Raw genomic sequence first — 14,431 nt, 5'->3', positions numbered from 1 at the left:
GCATCCTCTCGCCAGGCTGATTTCAGTAAGCCCGAGCCAGGGCTGGCCCCGTCCCCAGGTGCCCCCGGGGTGTCCCTCCTCCTCTCCCCGTCTCCGGGGCTCGTTGCCCGCTCGCCTCCCCCCGCCTGGACCCTCGCCCTTGCATCCCGGCGAGGGATGCTCGGGGGCAAGGGGGGTCGCTGAGAGGGGCACGGCCGGGGCGGGGGCGGCGGCGGGGGCGGTGCGGTGCGGTGCGGGCGGCGCCGCCCGGCACATATAAGCGCGGCGCGGCGCGGCGGGGCCCCGGCGCCGGTGCTGCTGCCGGTACCGTCCTTCGCCGCCGGCTTCCTCCGGGCTGCCCGTCCATCTGTCCACCCCTCCGTCCGTCCTTCCCCCTCTCCATCCCCGCCCGCTTTGTTTTTCTCGCCGTCCGCGGGCTCGGGCCCCCCACGCCGCTGCCACCCTGAAGTTTCTGGCGGTGCTGCTGGCGGCGGGCATGCTGGCTTTCCTGGGGGCCATCATCTGCATCATCGCCAGCGTCCACCCGGCCGGCACCGCCGCGCCCGCCGCCGCCGCCGCTGACAATGACTCGGCCGCCGCCGCCCTCCTGCCCGCCGCCGACAAGGGGCTGGGAGCGCTGCACGGCCCCGCCGAGGCTCTGGCCAGCGCCGGGCCGCGCCTGCCGGGGGGGGCCGCCGCTCTTCAGCCGCTTCGTCTGCACCCCGCTGAGCACCGAGTGCCCCGCCACCGGCACCGGCCCCGCCGCCGGCCCCGAGGAGCTGCTGGCGCTGCGGAGCGCGGCGGCCCAGCTGCGCCGCACGGCGCTGGAGCAGAAGGAGCGAATCCGCATGGACCAGGAGACCATCCGGGAGCTCACCGGCAAGCTCAGCCGCTGCGAGGGCGGCCTGCGGAGCCCCCCCGCCGCCGCCGGGCTCCGCGCCGCCCCGCGCCCCGGCACCATGGGCCACCCCCCTGACGAGCCGCCCGCCGTGCGGGAGCTGGAGGAGGCTGTCCGCACCCTCCAGGACCGCATCGACCGGATAGAGGTGCGAGGGATGCTCTCGCGGTGTTGGGAGGGACGGTCCCAGGGGAAGACGCTCCTGGGGATTTGGGAGGGATGCTCCCAGGGGATGATGCTCCTGGGGCGATGCTCCCACATGTGCCATTCCGCAGGCATGCAGCCACACACACCCCGAACCAGCTCATCCCCCTCACGAGGCTTCAGGAAGGTTGTCTGTGCCCTGCTCTTCCCTGAGGTTTCTGCTCAGGAGCAAGGGGCTCGCCCTCAGCCCGCGTCTCTTCCCTCCGTGCAGGGTAGTCCCAAGGGGCCAGGGCTGCTCTGCTTTCCCCCTGTCTGCACCCAGGTAGGGCACCTTGCTTGCCCCATAGCACCTGCCAAGGACTCCTCCAGAGCAGGTTGGCAGCTCAGGGCCAGACCCTGCCCTTTGGCCAAAGGTAAATCCCATCTGATGCCATCGCAGTTATGAATGGGACTGCTCACAAAGTGGAGTGCAGTGCAGAGCCCAGCACCTCTTCCCCGTATAGTCCATGGGAGCTGGAGAGAGAAGGGTGCAGCTGCAGTCACTTGCTGTGCCCATCCCTGCGGTGTTTGGCTGTTGGCATTTAGGATGCAGACCCCTGATCCCCACTCTGTAGTGGCTGTGACACGTGTGCCCAGCAGGCTCAGCCCTGGCCCATCCACAAGCCAGTGGCACTAAAGGCTCTACCGTGACATCTGTGATGGGGCACATCATGGAGTGCATGTGAGTGTTGATTTATTTGGGCTCAGCAGACCCCTGAACTCTACTGGGTATCAGAGCCACCTGCAAGAAGCCTCCTGTGAGTCCTCAACCTTCTCATCTTCCTGTTCAGTTCCCTGTTGCCCTCTCCACTCCTCCGTGGAGTGCGGAGCTGGGAGTGGGGCAGCATCCCATGGAGTCCCTCTCCTCAGCTTTGGGTTTCTGCCCCTCTCACTATAGCCACAGTGGCAGCAGGCAATGGGTGGGGAAATTCTGAGCCACTGAGGTCACAGGCTGGAAAATGAGGCTGGGAGAGAGTGTTATTGTAATGGATGGAGATATGAACAGGGATAGAAAGACAGCGAAAGACAAGTAAACACATGCATGCAAGATGGAAAAGAGCTGGAGACTAGAGGAAGCACCTGTGAGCTGCCAGGGTAACTCACACACAGGCACAGGAGGAAACACAGAGGTGCGCCAGGCATGTGCAGGGAGAGGGGAATGTGCAGCCTGTCTGAGCCTGTTGCCCAGAGCCAAATGCAGCCAAAGGGAGTGACAGAGCCACCACAAAAACCTCCCTGCAACCCCAAAAAAATGATTTCCCAAGAGTGGGATAGTGCTGCTGCTGTGCTTACCCAGAAACAAAGGGGAGAAAATAAGTCTCTGCACACATATACCTGTGTGTTTTTGAGGACCAGGTGATGCATGGTGGAATGGTACCCAGCACATCAGTTTGTATCTTGGGAACCATCAGACCTTTAGCTGTTCTCCAGCCATCCTCTCCCCCTTCTCCAAGGGGAAGCATCATCTCTGAGCTGCCTTGGTCCCTGTCCTGGGTTTTCTGATGATGGCGGGAGGTTTGGGGTGGAGGAGGGTGATGCTCACAAGGGTCAGAGCAGGCTCTTCTCTCCCAGGGAACCTGAAGCAATGCTGGGACGAGGTTCATGCACATACTGATGAAGAAGCCAAGTGGCATGTGGCCAAAAATGTTCTGTTTTTGTGCTGCCAGGAGCCTGAGGGCCCCAAGCATACTTTGCAGGGGAGACACAGCACCCTGCAGCTCAGTGAGCCCTGCTGGATGAGGAACTAGGGCAGCGTGTCACAAGTGGGCTGGACCTTGGCTGCCCTGGCTCCTGCCTGGTATAACGTGCCACCTGTGTGAATCACACCCCTGGGAGGGATGGCCACAGCCCAGCCGGCCAAGCCCTGGGGTCACACCTCAGCCATCCAGTGATGGTTGCCTGTGCCTTCCCTCCCTGGATTGCCTCCCCCTGCCCCAGGAGCAGGCACCTAAAACTTCATGATGGGGTACCTGCACGCCTCTGTCCCACATGGCTGCAGCTGTCAGCCCTGGGAGCCTTCCTGGGGTACCCCATGACATGGGAGGCACCCCCAGCCCCCACAGCTATCTTGGATCATGGTAGTGATCACCCCAAAAGGTGACCTGGATGGGGACAGTCCCAGGATGGCTCCCAGTGTGCTGGAGGCTCTGTGAAACCCATTGGGGAGGAGAGGAAATGCTGCAAAGTCTGTGGTGGCCTAATCTCAGGAGAGGGATGACACAAAATGCCATGTGCTGCCTTGGGAAGGCTGCATCCCAAGGCATCTCCAGGTAGGATTGCCAGCAGGGATTACTGCTGGAGGCTTTGGAGTTGGTACTGAGCGGAGGGGGCAGGTAGAAGATTGCTGTTCTAATCCAGGCACTCTCAGCCCTGTCTGTAGGGCATAACAAGATTTATTCATGCACTGAAAAACCTATTAAGACGTTTGTTTCTTACTTTTGTCAGCATGGCAGCAGGACTTCCCAGGGGAGGATTCAGGGAGGGACCCCACAGTCTTGCTCTTTGTCCCCTGCTGTTTCAGCAGGGATGGGCTTGCATCATCACTACATTGACATGGGGACTTCTTCCCTCACCTCTTCCCAACCCACTACAAGGTATCCATTGTCCTTTCCTCATGCACAGCAGCCTTGTTAGGCTTTTTTTGTCTTGGTTTTGAGGGTCCCCTCCTTCTCTCAGCACATGCTCATGTCTGTATGCTTGAGTGCATCTTGGAATACAGAGCCAGGGGGCCCAGATGGTCCTTTTCCATGCTTCTAGTTATTGCTGCAAATGGAAACAGAGCACGGAGGGAATCACCTTGGCTTTCCAGGCTGTGCCGAGATGCAGGTGCTCCTTTTGTTCCCATCATCCCTTGCAGGAGATGGAGCAGGAGAGGAGACAGACTGGTGGGCTCTGTGGAGGACCTGGCAGAACTGTAACAGCCTGTTTGCTCCTCAGCCAGCATGTGTCTGTGCCGGTGTGGCTGGTGACCTGGCTGCTGGCAGGAAACCCTTGGCTATGAGAATGGGAATGGTAGTGATCTAGCTGCCTTCCTTCTGTCTCCATCTCCAGCAGTGTGGGGATGGAAATCCCCACATTCTGATAGTCCCAGGCCCTGAGCAAGGTTTAAGGGGAGCAGGATCAGTGGTGAGCTCTTCCCTTGTTAGGAGGAAGGAGAGGCTGATGCATCCCTGCTTGTCTTCTACCCCATGCACTCCTTCTTGGGCTTTAATGAACCCCAAGGATTTGCTTGGGTCCAATAAAGAGTGGTGCAGCAAGTGTGCCATCCTGCAGCAGTGAGCATCCCAGGGCGGCAGGCACAGAGGAGTTTTGTGCAGCCTGGAAGAATCCCTGGGTCCAAGGAACAGAATGGGGCTGCTGTGTGCACGCCCGCAGGTGACCATCATGATCCCTGGGATGTGCTGAGGCATCATCCAGTGGTCCTGCCTGCCCTGTCCCAGCAGCTAAGGTGGACACTTGTGTGCTGGCGGCCGAGGGGGAGCAGCAGATTTGCCGGTGCATTAGTAAATGAGGCTCTGATCTCCTTATGTAAATCAAAGTGCATTTGCCGACTGAGGGCTACAACCTCAGCGAGCATACGCCAACCTGGCTGCCGCAGACCCCTAACCCCACCTCCCCCTCCCCAGCCCCCAGCAGCCGCTGACATTTAAAGTGATTAATATTACCTGGCATCTTTCAATCTTTTTTGCCCGTTCTAGTGGCCAAAAAGCATCAAACGAGCCTCCCCCGCACCCGCTGCCCACTCCCCTGCTGCCTGTGCAGCAGCAGATGGGGAGCCGGGTGCCTGACGAACAGCCAGGGAGAAGGCGCTCCCCCTCTCTCGTCCACCCCAAGGCTACTGGTAAATAACAGCTGCACATCTACCATTAATAATTTTACAAATAATTTGGTTTGGGAGAAAGATGCTTGAGCGGCAGCTCGGAGACGAGGAGGATGGTTTAGGGGATGCAGCCCACCTTTGCACCAAGGGGATCACCCGGTACATCTCAGCTGCATGGGGTGGAATGGTCCAGTCTCCTGTCCAGCCATGGTCTGGCTGTGGGGATGGGGATGGTGTCCACTGGGATGGCCCTGAAACTCTGCCGGATGAGGCTACTGGCTACATTCCTTTCCAGAAGGAATAGGGGGTTAGCAATGGTTCAGTTGCCTGTGTGGATCTGTCTGTCCATGCACTGGCTGCCAGGCTGGTGTGGCCAGCAAGATCTGGAGAGAGAGCCGAAAGGGGAAAAACTCAGGGAAAAGGGAAGAAATTGAGCAAGAAGGGAGAGATAGCATGTGTGTGCACAGAGGGGAGCATCAAGAGGAGATGCTCCAAAGCCAAATAAGTGAAAAGGCCACAGGGAGAAAAGTTACAGAGGGAAGAAAATAGCAGCAGGGAGAAAAGCAGGAGGAAGAGGGAGGTAAAAAAAGCACTCAGTCACTACTGAATAATGTAGGGCAGGCTACTGGGGGCTAGTGAGAGTGACAAAAGCTCCCAGCCTTTTCTTTTTTCGTCATTAACAGATGGAGCCGTGCATGAAGCAGGGGCGTAGGCTCCAAACCTTCAGCTCGAGCAACCAAAGCGTGCAGCAGACAGGAGCGTGCCAGCCTCCGCTGTAGCTGGGCAGCCTGAAAGGATGAGGAAAGCTCTTGCAGCCCATGCGATGTGGACACAGAGGCAAAGGCAACCCCATCCCACCTGTGCCAACCCAGCCAGCTCTGCTTGGGTACAAATGCAGGCATCCACCAGTGGGAACTGTCCCTGCCAGGAGGATGAGAATTAACCATTCCACTCACCTTTCCTTCCCTCCTGCCAGCCCTCCCCTGCCTTTCATCCTGCCTCACCAGCAGGTCCCCAAGTCTTCTCCAAAAAAAAAAAAAGGCAAAAGACCTAAAGCCCCTTCCCCATTGGCTAATCCCTCCCTGTTTTACAGGGACCAAAGGTAGGATGCCCTTTGCCAGGCACCTTTCCCTTCCCAGAGAGGTTCTGCTCTCTGCAAGAGCATCCGTAGTGCTGCTGGAGCAAGCCAGCAGCGAGAGCTGGCATTTGGTCAGGGCTGACAGATGTCCCCTGCACAACCTCTCTTCCCATGCTGGGATTTGCTTCTCCGGATTGGTTTTCCTCACAGAACCTGTGGGTTTGCCCCAACAGACCCTGCTGGCACCTCTTGCAGACCCTGGGACATCACAGCCTCCCTTTTATTTGTAGCCTGAGTACATTGCAGCTCAGTGCCGGTACATTTGTGCTCACACCAACACCATGCTCTTGCTTTTCCTCCCCCTGCAGTTCCCATCCACCAAGGCTGCATCCTGCCCAGACAAACCTGGCTTTCCTCCAGCCTCCCTCTCGTCTCAGTTGTTCATGATGGATAGCAAAGATTGGGGGTGAAATGGGCAGGCTTCCCCCCTTCAGCTTTGTGTGCATGATTATCAGGTCCTGTCCAGTTTGGAAAAGCAGGATGTAGGGAAGAAGAAAAAACTAGAAGCCATAACCACGGCTGAGCATGCTGACCTCCTCCAGGCCAGCTCTGAGGCCATGGGGAGGCTGTTCATACCAACAGGAATGGCATCCCCCCATGTCCCACCAGTGTAAGCCACATGAATATCCAGGGCTGAAGAAGCTGTGCAGAACTCTGGGTGCTGGAGCACCCAAGGCAGCTCCAGCACCTTTGGGAAGGTCTGGAAACACAGAGAAGGGGGTCACCATCCTTCTGAACCCGTGGCAGAGAGACTAATGTCCCAAGGACATGGGGAAAGGAGAGGGCTCCTATTTACAGAGAAACCCCACAAACATGGCAAAGGGTCACCTTCTCCCTTCCAGCCTGATTTTCTTCCAGCTGGGACAGAGTCTTCTGGTAAGGTAGAATCTGGGGTCTTTGCAGAGTGTAGCAGCAGCTGGGAGCATATTCACCAGGTGCCATGTTAGAATTGCCACGGGAAGAGTTTTGGTCTGGGTGTTAACCCCGATGAGACAAGACACGCTTGATGTGCCCAGGTGATGGGTCACGTCTTGAGAACAGACACACACAACAGCCTCACCGCTGGTCCCACTTCTCCATGGCATCCGCAAGGCCTGGGAGAGGCTGGCTTACAGAGAGCTACCTGCCCAACCTGGGGCACGTGCACACACCCCCGCATGCCGGCTGAGCTGAGCTAAGAGGATTACAGCCCCATTAAGTGATGTTAATGTGCCGGACATAGGTAAGCAGCCTCACGAGCAGCAGGGGTGGAAGTTCCAAGGTCCTTCCCACATCGTTCCCTCATCGTGAGAGGCTGCCTGCAGGAGCAGAGCCAAGGGATGACCCAAACATCCCATCCTTGCTCTGTTTCTGAAGCAGCAGAAAGTCATTAAGAGCAGCTAAGCTTCATTTTGCAGTAATGATCTCAATGGGGGCTCTGAGAGGGGAGGTACAAAATCAGCTGGAGGCTCTTGGAGGAGACCCCAGTGCGGATATGGGACTGTCATCTCAGCACTCCCTGTAGTGCCGCGGGCTGGGCATGTCCTTATTTAACCTCTTACAGTGACACCTCCCCAAATTTTCTCTTTTCTCCCTCCTTTCCCCTCTGCCATGGCTGCCGCTGAGTGCAGCAGGAGCTGCCAGCCCGCACCAATGGCTCAGCACCCACTGCCCCGGCACTTGCTCGCGATGCCCTCCACACCAAGATGGAGCAGCTGGAGGAACAGCTCCTCTCCAAGATCCTGACCCTGCAGAAGGAGCGCCAGGCCGCAAGCACCGACCGCAGCCAGCAGCAGCACAACATCGAGAAGGAGCTGAACTCCCTCCAGAACCGGGTGACGGAGCTGGAGCACGGTGAGTCCTGTTCGATGGGGATGGAGGTGGGGCAAGGGGGTCCCTAGCCCAAGGTGTATCACCAGGAGAACCCTAGCACAGGTCACCCTCCACAGATGCTGACCCTTCTCTCTCCTCCCCATCCTTGGCACGTAGGACCGCTGGGTTACAGCCCTCCTGATGCCTTCAAGGTGACCATCCCGGTGCAGAACAACTACATGTATGCCCGCATGAAGAAGAGCCTGCCGGAGCTCTACGCCTTCACCATCTGCATGTGGCTGAAGTCCAAGGCCCTGGCAGGGCTCGGTACCCCTTTCTCCTACTCTGTCCCAAGCCAAGCCAATGAGATTGTGCTGTTGGAGTGGGGCACTAACCCCCTGGAGCTGCTCATCAATGACAAGGTCAGCTCAGTTGCAGGAGGGGCAGGAGAAAAGTCCCTGCCCTCATCTTCCCTGTTTCAACCCACACTGGTATGGGGGAGCTGGGAGGAAGGGGCCCAGGCTTATGGGGAGAGGGAGGAGGGTGGGGAGGATGGCTCACTGAGGTGGGTTTTGAGAGGCAGAAGCAGCACAGTGGGATGTCTGTAGATTTTGGGTTGTCACCACCATGGGAGTGTGCCACTTGCTTTGCGAGGGGCTGGGGAGACACCGGGGTCCCCCAGCAGTCCCACTGAGCCCTGGGCTCTTGCTCTTTCCCGGAAGGTTGCCCAGCTGCCGCTGAGCCTGAAGGACAAGGCCTGGCACCACATCTGCGTGGCGTGGACCACCCGGGACGGCAAGTGGTCGGCATACCAGGATGGTGAACAGCGGGGCACCGGCGAGAACCTAGCCTCCTGGCACGCCATCAAGCCCCAGGGCGTCATCATCCTGGGCCAGGAGCAGGTATGTACCAGCTCGACACCGAGAACTGCCAGTTAGCATTGCTCTGGTGGGAAGCTGGCTGGGGGAAAAAGCCCCCAAATGGGGCAAAGGCAGAGGGTGGTGTGGGCATGAGTGCTCAGCATGGCATGTTGGCTCTCCTGCCTGCTCATCTGACCTCCAGCCTGGCCACGTGCACTCATTATCTCCTCTTCCCTCTCCCTATTCCTCTGGCCTCCACTTGCTCCCTGTCTTATCTTCTTTCATCTCCTCCACACATCCATCCCCTCCCCTCCTTGCCATCAAGCTCTTCTTCTCCCCAAACTTTTCCCTCTCCCCCTTGCCCTTTTTGCCCACTGGGTGCATGTTCCTCCTCTTCTGCTCATCCCTGTCCGATCACCTCTCCTGCTCTTTCCCAGGACACTCTGGGGGGCCGCTTCGATGCCACACAGGCTTTCGTGGGGGAGCTGGCGCAGTTCAGCGTGTGGGACCACATGCTGGCACCAGTGGAGATCCTGGGCTTGGCCAACTGCACCTCTCACCTTCAAGGGAATGTGATTCAGTGGGACGACCAGGCGGTGGAGGTCTTTGGAGGTGCCAGCAAGGCAGGCTTTGCTGCGTGTGAGGAAGGGAGGAAGGCATGAGTGGCACCGAGCCCTCTCCCCAGCACCGAGGAACCCAGTGGCAGCCCCAAAGCAGGGAGCCCCTTTCTCCCCTCCCAGATCAGTAAGCCTTGTCAGGGTGATGCTTGAGCCCCTGCACTGGTGTCCCAGGAGGGAGAGGGGACCCTGCAAGCCTCCCTGTTGCCCCTGTGCCGGTGGTGTGGCTTGTCCCCACCCCTGGCACAAGCCTGCTCCTGGGTCTCATCTTGCCCTGCTTCTGTTTCGAGTGGACCTTGCTGTACCTGCAGGTGTCCCTGGTACAGCGAGGGTCCTCACCTTGCCAGCCCCAACAGGGAATGGGAAGGAGAACTCTGTCTATCCCAAGTGCAGTCCAGCCACAGTGGGATGCCAGGGTGCAGGCACCCCCTGAATATATCCCCTTTCCTTATTTATTTCTAGCAACCCCACTGTCTGGTTTTACGAGCCTGCATTCTAGGATCTCCCCTCCAGTCCCATCCCCTCTTCTGCTGCCCTGGTTTTTCAAGCATCACCCCAGGGAAGCCGAGGGAGAATGGCAGGGAGCCAGTGGGGCAGTACTCACCATTCTGCACCCCTTCCCCTGCCTCTGCTGTCTGTTCGGGCAGGGCTGCCCAAGGGGAGCCAGGCTTTTGAGGCAGTTGGAAAAGAGCACTCCCCACTCTCTTCCACTTGGGTGGTTGGTCGGCCACCAAGGGAATGGGGTAAATGGGGCAAAGCATGTCCTCCAGCGCTGGCCGAGGGGGAAGGAGTGCAGCACTGCCATCAAAGGGAGTGAAAGCAAGGAAAAAGGAGATGGAGGATGGTGGTGGTCAGAGGAGCCCTGCCACCCATCCCCCAGTCTTTTGGTTACCGGATCAGGTTGCTGCCCTTGTTTCCACCCAAGCCCCCTCCTTTAGCTGCTCCTGGCCAGGAACAGGGCTGCCACTGGCCTTGGAACTGGGAGGGTGATGCGGTGGGCTGGTGTTTCCCCTGTGGAGTGCCTGAGAATACTGTTTCCATGCCGCGTGGTCACCAACATTCCGATATGTGTGTGTGTGTATGTGCACGTGTGTGTGTGTCTGGGGTGGGGTGGGAGGGTTATTTCAGGGCTCTCATGGTTGCTCAATGCAGTGTCCAGCTTCCAGTGCTCCCCCCTACCCCAAGTCCCACTTTGTGCTTTGGGCGACAGCCGCCCCCACCCCTGGGGGAGGCGAAGCTGGCAGGAGGGACAGCCCTGCCACCCAGCATTCCCCCCACGCAGGGTCTCTGCCAGCGCTGGGGTGGCTCAGCCTGCTGGGGAGGACGTGGCAGGGATGGGGTGCAGCCTTTGTGCCAAGTGGGAACACTGTGACCTTTGTGCACCCTGACGAGCTGCCCCTCTTCCTCGCTCGCTTGCGCGCTTTCTCTAATGCACGTTCGTGACAGGGGCCCCTGACGCGCACCTGTGGTGGGACATTTCTTTTGTAAAGCTGATCGTGAACAATAAACGTGATGTTTTCTGTTCGAGCCTCCCACGGGGTGCGAGGTCGCTGCGGGGACGGAGGGGACTGACCAGCCCAAGCCAAGGTGTCCTTCCCTGGGATGCTTAGGGTTGCATCCCTGAAGGGAGACAGCTGGGCCCATTGCTGGCATTACAGAAATATCATTGCAAGGGTCTGGTATCATTGCTCCAGAGGGGCAGGGAGGTGGTGTCACAGTTTGGGTACTTCTCATCTACCACACTGCAGAGCAGCATGGGGTACAGGCTGCTGCTGGTGCGGGAGGAGGTTTGGGGGAAGCACCTCTCCACAGAGGAGGAACCCCCATCCCAACAACAGGAAGCAGAAAGCAGTGAGAAATCATGGCCTCTAGGTCAGAACGTGGTGTCAAGGAGCTCATGTCAAGTATAAATCTAATTAAGTACTAGTAATGAGTTTCTGACCTAGCTAGGCACAAGATGGTTCAGGCACGGCCCTTGGAGCTCTTATTGTAGAGCAGCTCGTGACCAGGTCTGAATGGTGCTTTTGCCCTTCAGTAGGCCCTGCCCCTCCTAGGAAAAGCACAATCTCACCTGTATTTTGGGAAAAAAAGCACAAAGCCAGAAGGCTCAGTTTTCCCTAAGGCCCTGAGCCAGAACCAACCCCACCAGCTCCCACTTCTGGAGGGTATTTAATGCCATAAAACAAAGTCTGGTGCTCTCACCTTCACCACATCTCCACAAAGTTGAGGGTTTGTTTTGAAGAAAAAGTATGTACTTCAGCTGGAGCATAGGCTCAAGGGCTTCACTGAGCTGGAGGCTCACCCCACATCACTAAGAGGAGGGGGTTCCACAGGTGACAGGTATCTGTTTGGGCTCCCAAATAACAGCAGCATAATTAGGAAGGGGAACACTTTTTAGAGGAGAAAATGTCAAGAAACATTGTTGGATTCACAAACTTAGGAGGGGGTGAAATGAGAGGACTGGTCTGGAAAACTCTCCTATTAAAACTGCAGAAGCCCTGAGAGAGGGCTCTTGGGGCTGCTGGCCAAGGCAGGAGAGATGCACGAGGATGAATAGGGATGGAAACAGCCTGGCCGCTGATGTAGGCTATTGGCATAAATCTTGTCTCCTCCGCAGCCCAGAAACCCAGCCTATGCTGAAACTGCGTGTAAACGCTCTCCAGAAAAGCAGAAAAAAAAGGGGCACCAGGAGATACTTGAGCAGGGCCTTCTGTGCTGCCCTCTTTGTCCCTGCCAAGTGGCGCTGGCATGATCCCAGCCCCAGCCATGTACCTGAGACGTGTGGATCTGTCACTTCTGGAACAGGAGAAATGGGGGAGGCCGGTAGCACAGCTTCTGCAGGGAGACCTCTCCCACAGAGGTTCACAGCCAGTTGGGCAGACCAGGGGGCACGCGGGAAAACTTGATAGAATTTTCCCAGACCTTTTAAAAGCTTCCAGCAAATGCCTCTGCATAAGGCTCTTCAGGAAACAAAGGCGTTTTGGAGAGATTAGAAACTGGTTGGGAAACACAAAATCAAGAGCAGGAATAAATATTTGATTTCCATCCTGCCCTGGCTCTCTGCAGGAAGCAACGTCTGCTTCTCACCCATCTCAGGAAGAGGAGAGCAAGACTGAGACCATTTCTTTTCAGTAAGCTGAGCCTTGCAAGAGCAGCAAACCTGCAACAGGGCTTAAAAGGTAGAGGAGATGACAAATCAATGGCGTTGCTGGCTGGAAGGAGTAATTACAATGACTTACACATATTGCTTGCTTCAAAATTAACCAGGAGCACTCAGGAGAAGCCCCACATCTCTCTAAGGGCAGCTGGCTTGAAAACAGTGCGTTGCACTCAGAAGAGATGAGGAACAACAATATCACCCTTGGGAGGCTGGGTATAGAAGGGAATTTTTAAAAACGGTGTGAAGAGGGTTTTGTGGTTGTGGTAGGTGCTTCAGCTGGGTTGCTGTGTTGTGTCTGGATATCCAGAATGGGGGGGCAGAAGGGACTCAAGAGGTGGGCAATGCAGAGGCAGGGGCACCGTTGGGCTGTAGCAGTTCAGCAGGAGCTCTCACAAGAGGAGATGGTGTGGGAGACAGGTTGGTGCGATGGATACCACCTGTGTGCCCTCCTCTATCTCCCTGCCCAGGGGCTGTTAACATGCTTCGAGGAGTGGAAAGGAGCTGCCATTTCCCTTCCTAATCTGCAGGACTCACAGCTGCAGGGCTTTCTGCAAGCCAAGGGCTTAGCCAGACTCAAACATACCCCCCACACATCCCCCAAAGGTTTTATCCAGCAGCAAAGAAGACCAAATCAAACATGGCAATGGGAAACCTTCAGGTCTGGTGACTATTTACTAAAGTGCTGAAATCCCTGAACCCCTCCAGCCCCTGCCCATATTTCCAGAGGGCACCACTGGCCATGCAGGCTCTGCCTTCCCAGGGATATGGACAGTCCTGGGACCTCCCTGCGTTGAAGTGGGCTTTGGGAAGCTCCTGTGCTCCCCAGCACCTACAACCTGAGCTTTGAGTTTGCATGTCACAACTCCCTGCAGTATGTCAACATCCTGGTCCCTCAAATGAGGTCAAGCCAGCCCATGCTTGTCCCTGGGAGGTCACTTCCAAAGTCCCCATTACCCGCTCTACCCTAGCGATGGGGCGCTGCCTTAATTGCATCCTTGCGCTTCTCTGTCCTGCTGGGAGCCTCCTCTGCTCCCTCCCAGAGCCAGGAAGGCTCATTAAGACTCGTGCAGCACTTGCATAGGGAATGTGCCATGATTCCAGAGCATCTGGCACAGGAACAGCCCCCGCACGGCTGTTAGTGCTGAGGCAACAGACCTTACTAGCAGTAGCTGTCTTTACTAGAGGTAGTAGCTGTGGGATCATATGAGAGGTACTGCATTTCCCAGCAGACCAAGGGATCCAGCTGTCCCAGAGCAGGTTGCCACATCCTTCAGAGCAGAGGGTTGAGCTGCTTTTGTCTGCCTCCAATTCCTGATCATCAGCATCCCCATCTCTGCTTTCCCTCAGCTCAACACAACATGGTGGGGCTCTGATGCCAGTGAAATGTGGCTTCAGCATCTCCACAGGGCCTCCTGAGTGCTCCTCCTACCTCCAGAGAGCTGCATCTATACCACCCCGGGACAGCTGCAGGGAGAACCTCACTGTGTCCCAAGTCCCCAGCCTGGGCCCTCTGATACCACCCAAGGCAGAGTGGAGCAGTGCCCAGTCCCTGGGCTGTGTCTGACAGGCTGGACAGCAATCACCAGCCCCCTGCTTTATCACAGAGAGGAGACAGGGCACAGCAGGGCCTGTGCCCATGGGGATGTTGGGGAAGTCCCAAAACATGGCCTGAAGCAGGTAAGCAAAGAAAGGAGAGAAAGAAAAGAAAGGAAAAAAAAGAAAGAAAAGAAATAAAGAGAGGAAAGAGAAGAAAGAAAAGGAGAAAAGAGGTGCTTTCACCTGATGAAGAGTCAGCCTGCTGTCTGGTCAATAAAGATGGCTAAAAGAAAGCATGAGGCAATATATATGTTATATATATGTGTGTATTTTGCAGTTGGTGCTTGCATTTCTGTGCTCAGCTAAGGAGTACAATGCACCCTCATGTCAGAAGGCAAATGGCACTTTGTTTTAATGTTAAATGCTTTCAGCAGCCACAGTGAAGTAAA

At 56.9% G+C, this 14,431-nt stretch overlaps 1 protein-coding gene across 1 annotated transcript; it reads left to right on the top strand.

Moving 5' to 3' along the window:
• Window positions 1–274: 274 nt before the first annotated feature.
• Window positions 275–10,818, top strand: NPTXR (neuronal pentraxin receptor). The gene is given in 6 exon segments (XM_027654730.1): window positions 275–673; window positions 675–1,025; window positions 7,629–7,851; window positions 7,987–8,231; window positions 8,532–8,711; window positions 9,107–10,818. Coding segments are annotated over 6 exon segments (1,422 nt in total). The 5' UTR covers window positions 275–475; the 3' UTR covers window positions 9,332–10,818.
• Window positions 10,819–14,431: the final 3,613 nt, after the last annotated feature.

The sequence above is a fragment of the Corapipo altera genome, unplaced genomic scaffold, assembly GCF_003945725.1.
Source record: "Corapipo altera isolate COAL_440 unplaced genomic scaffold, ASM394572v1 1, whole genome shotgun sequence".
In the NCBI taxonomy this organism is placed as follows: Eukaryota; Metazoa; Chordata; class Aves; order Passeriformes; family Pipridae; genus Corapipo; species Corapipo altera.
This window is presented reverse-complemented; position numbering and strand designations above follow the sequence as displayed.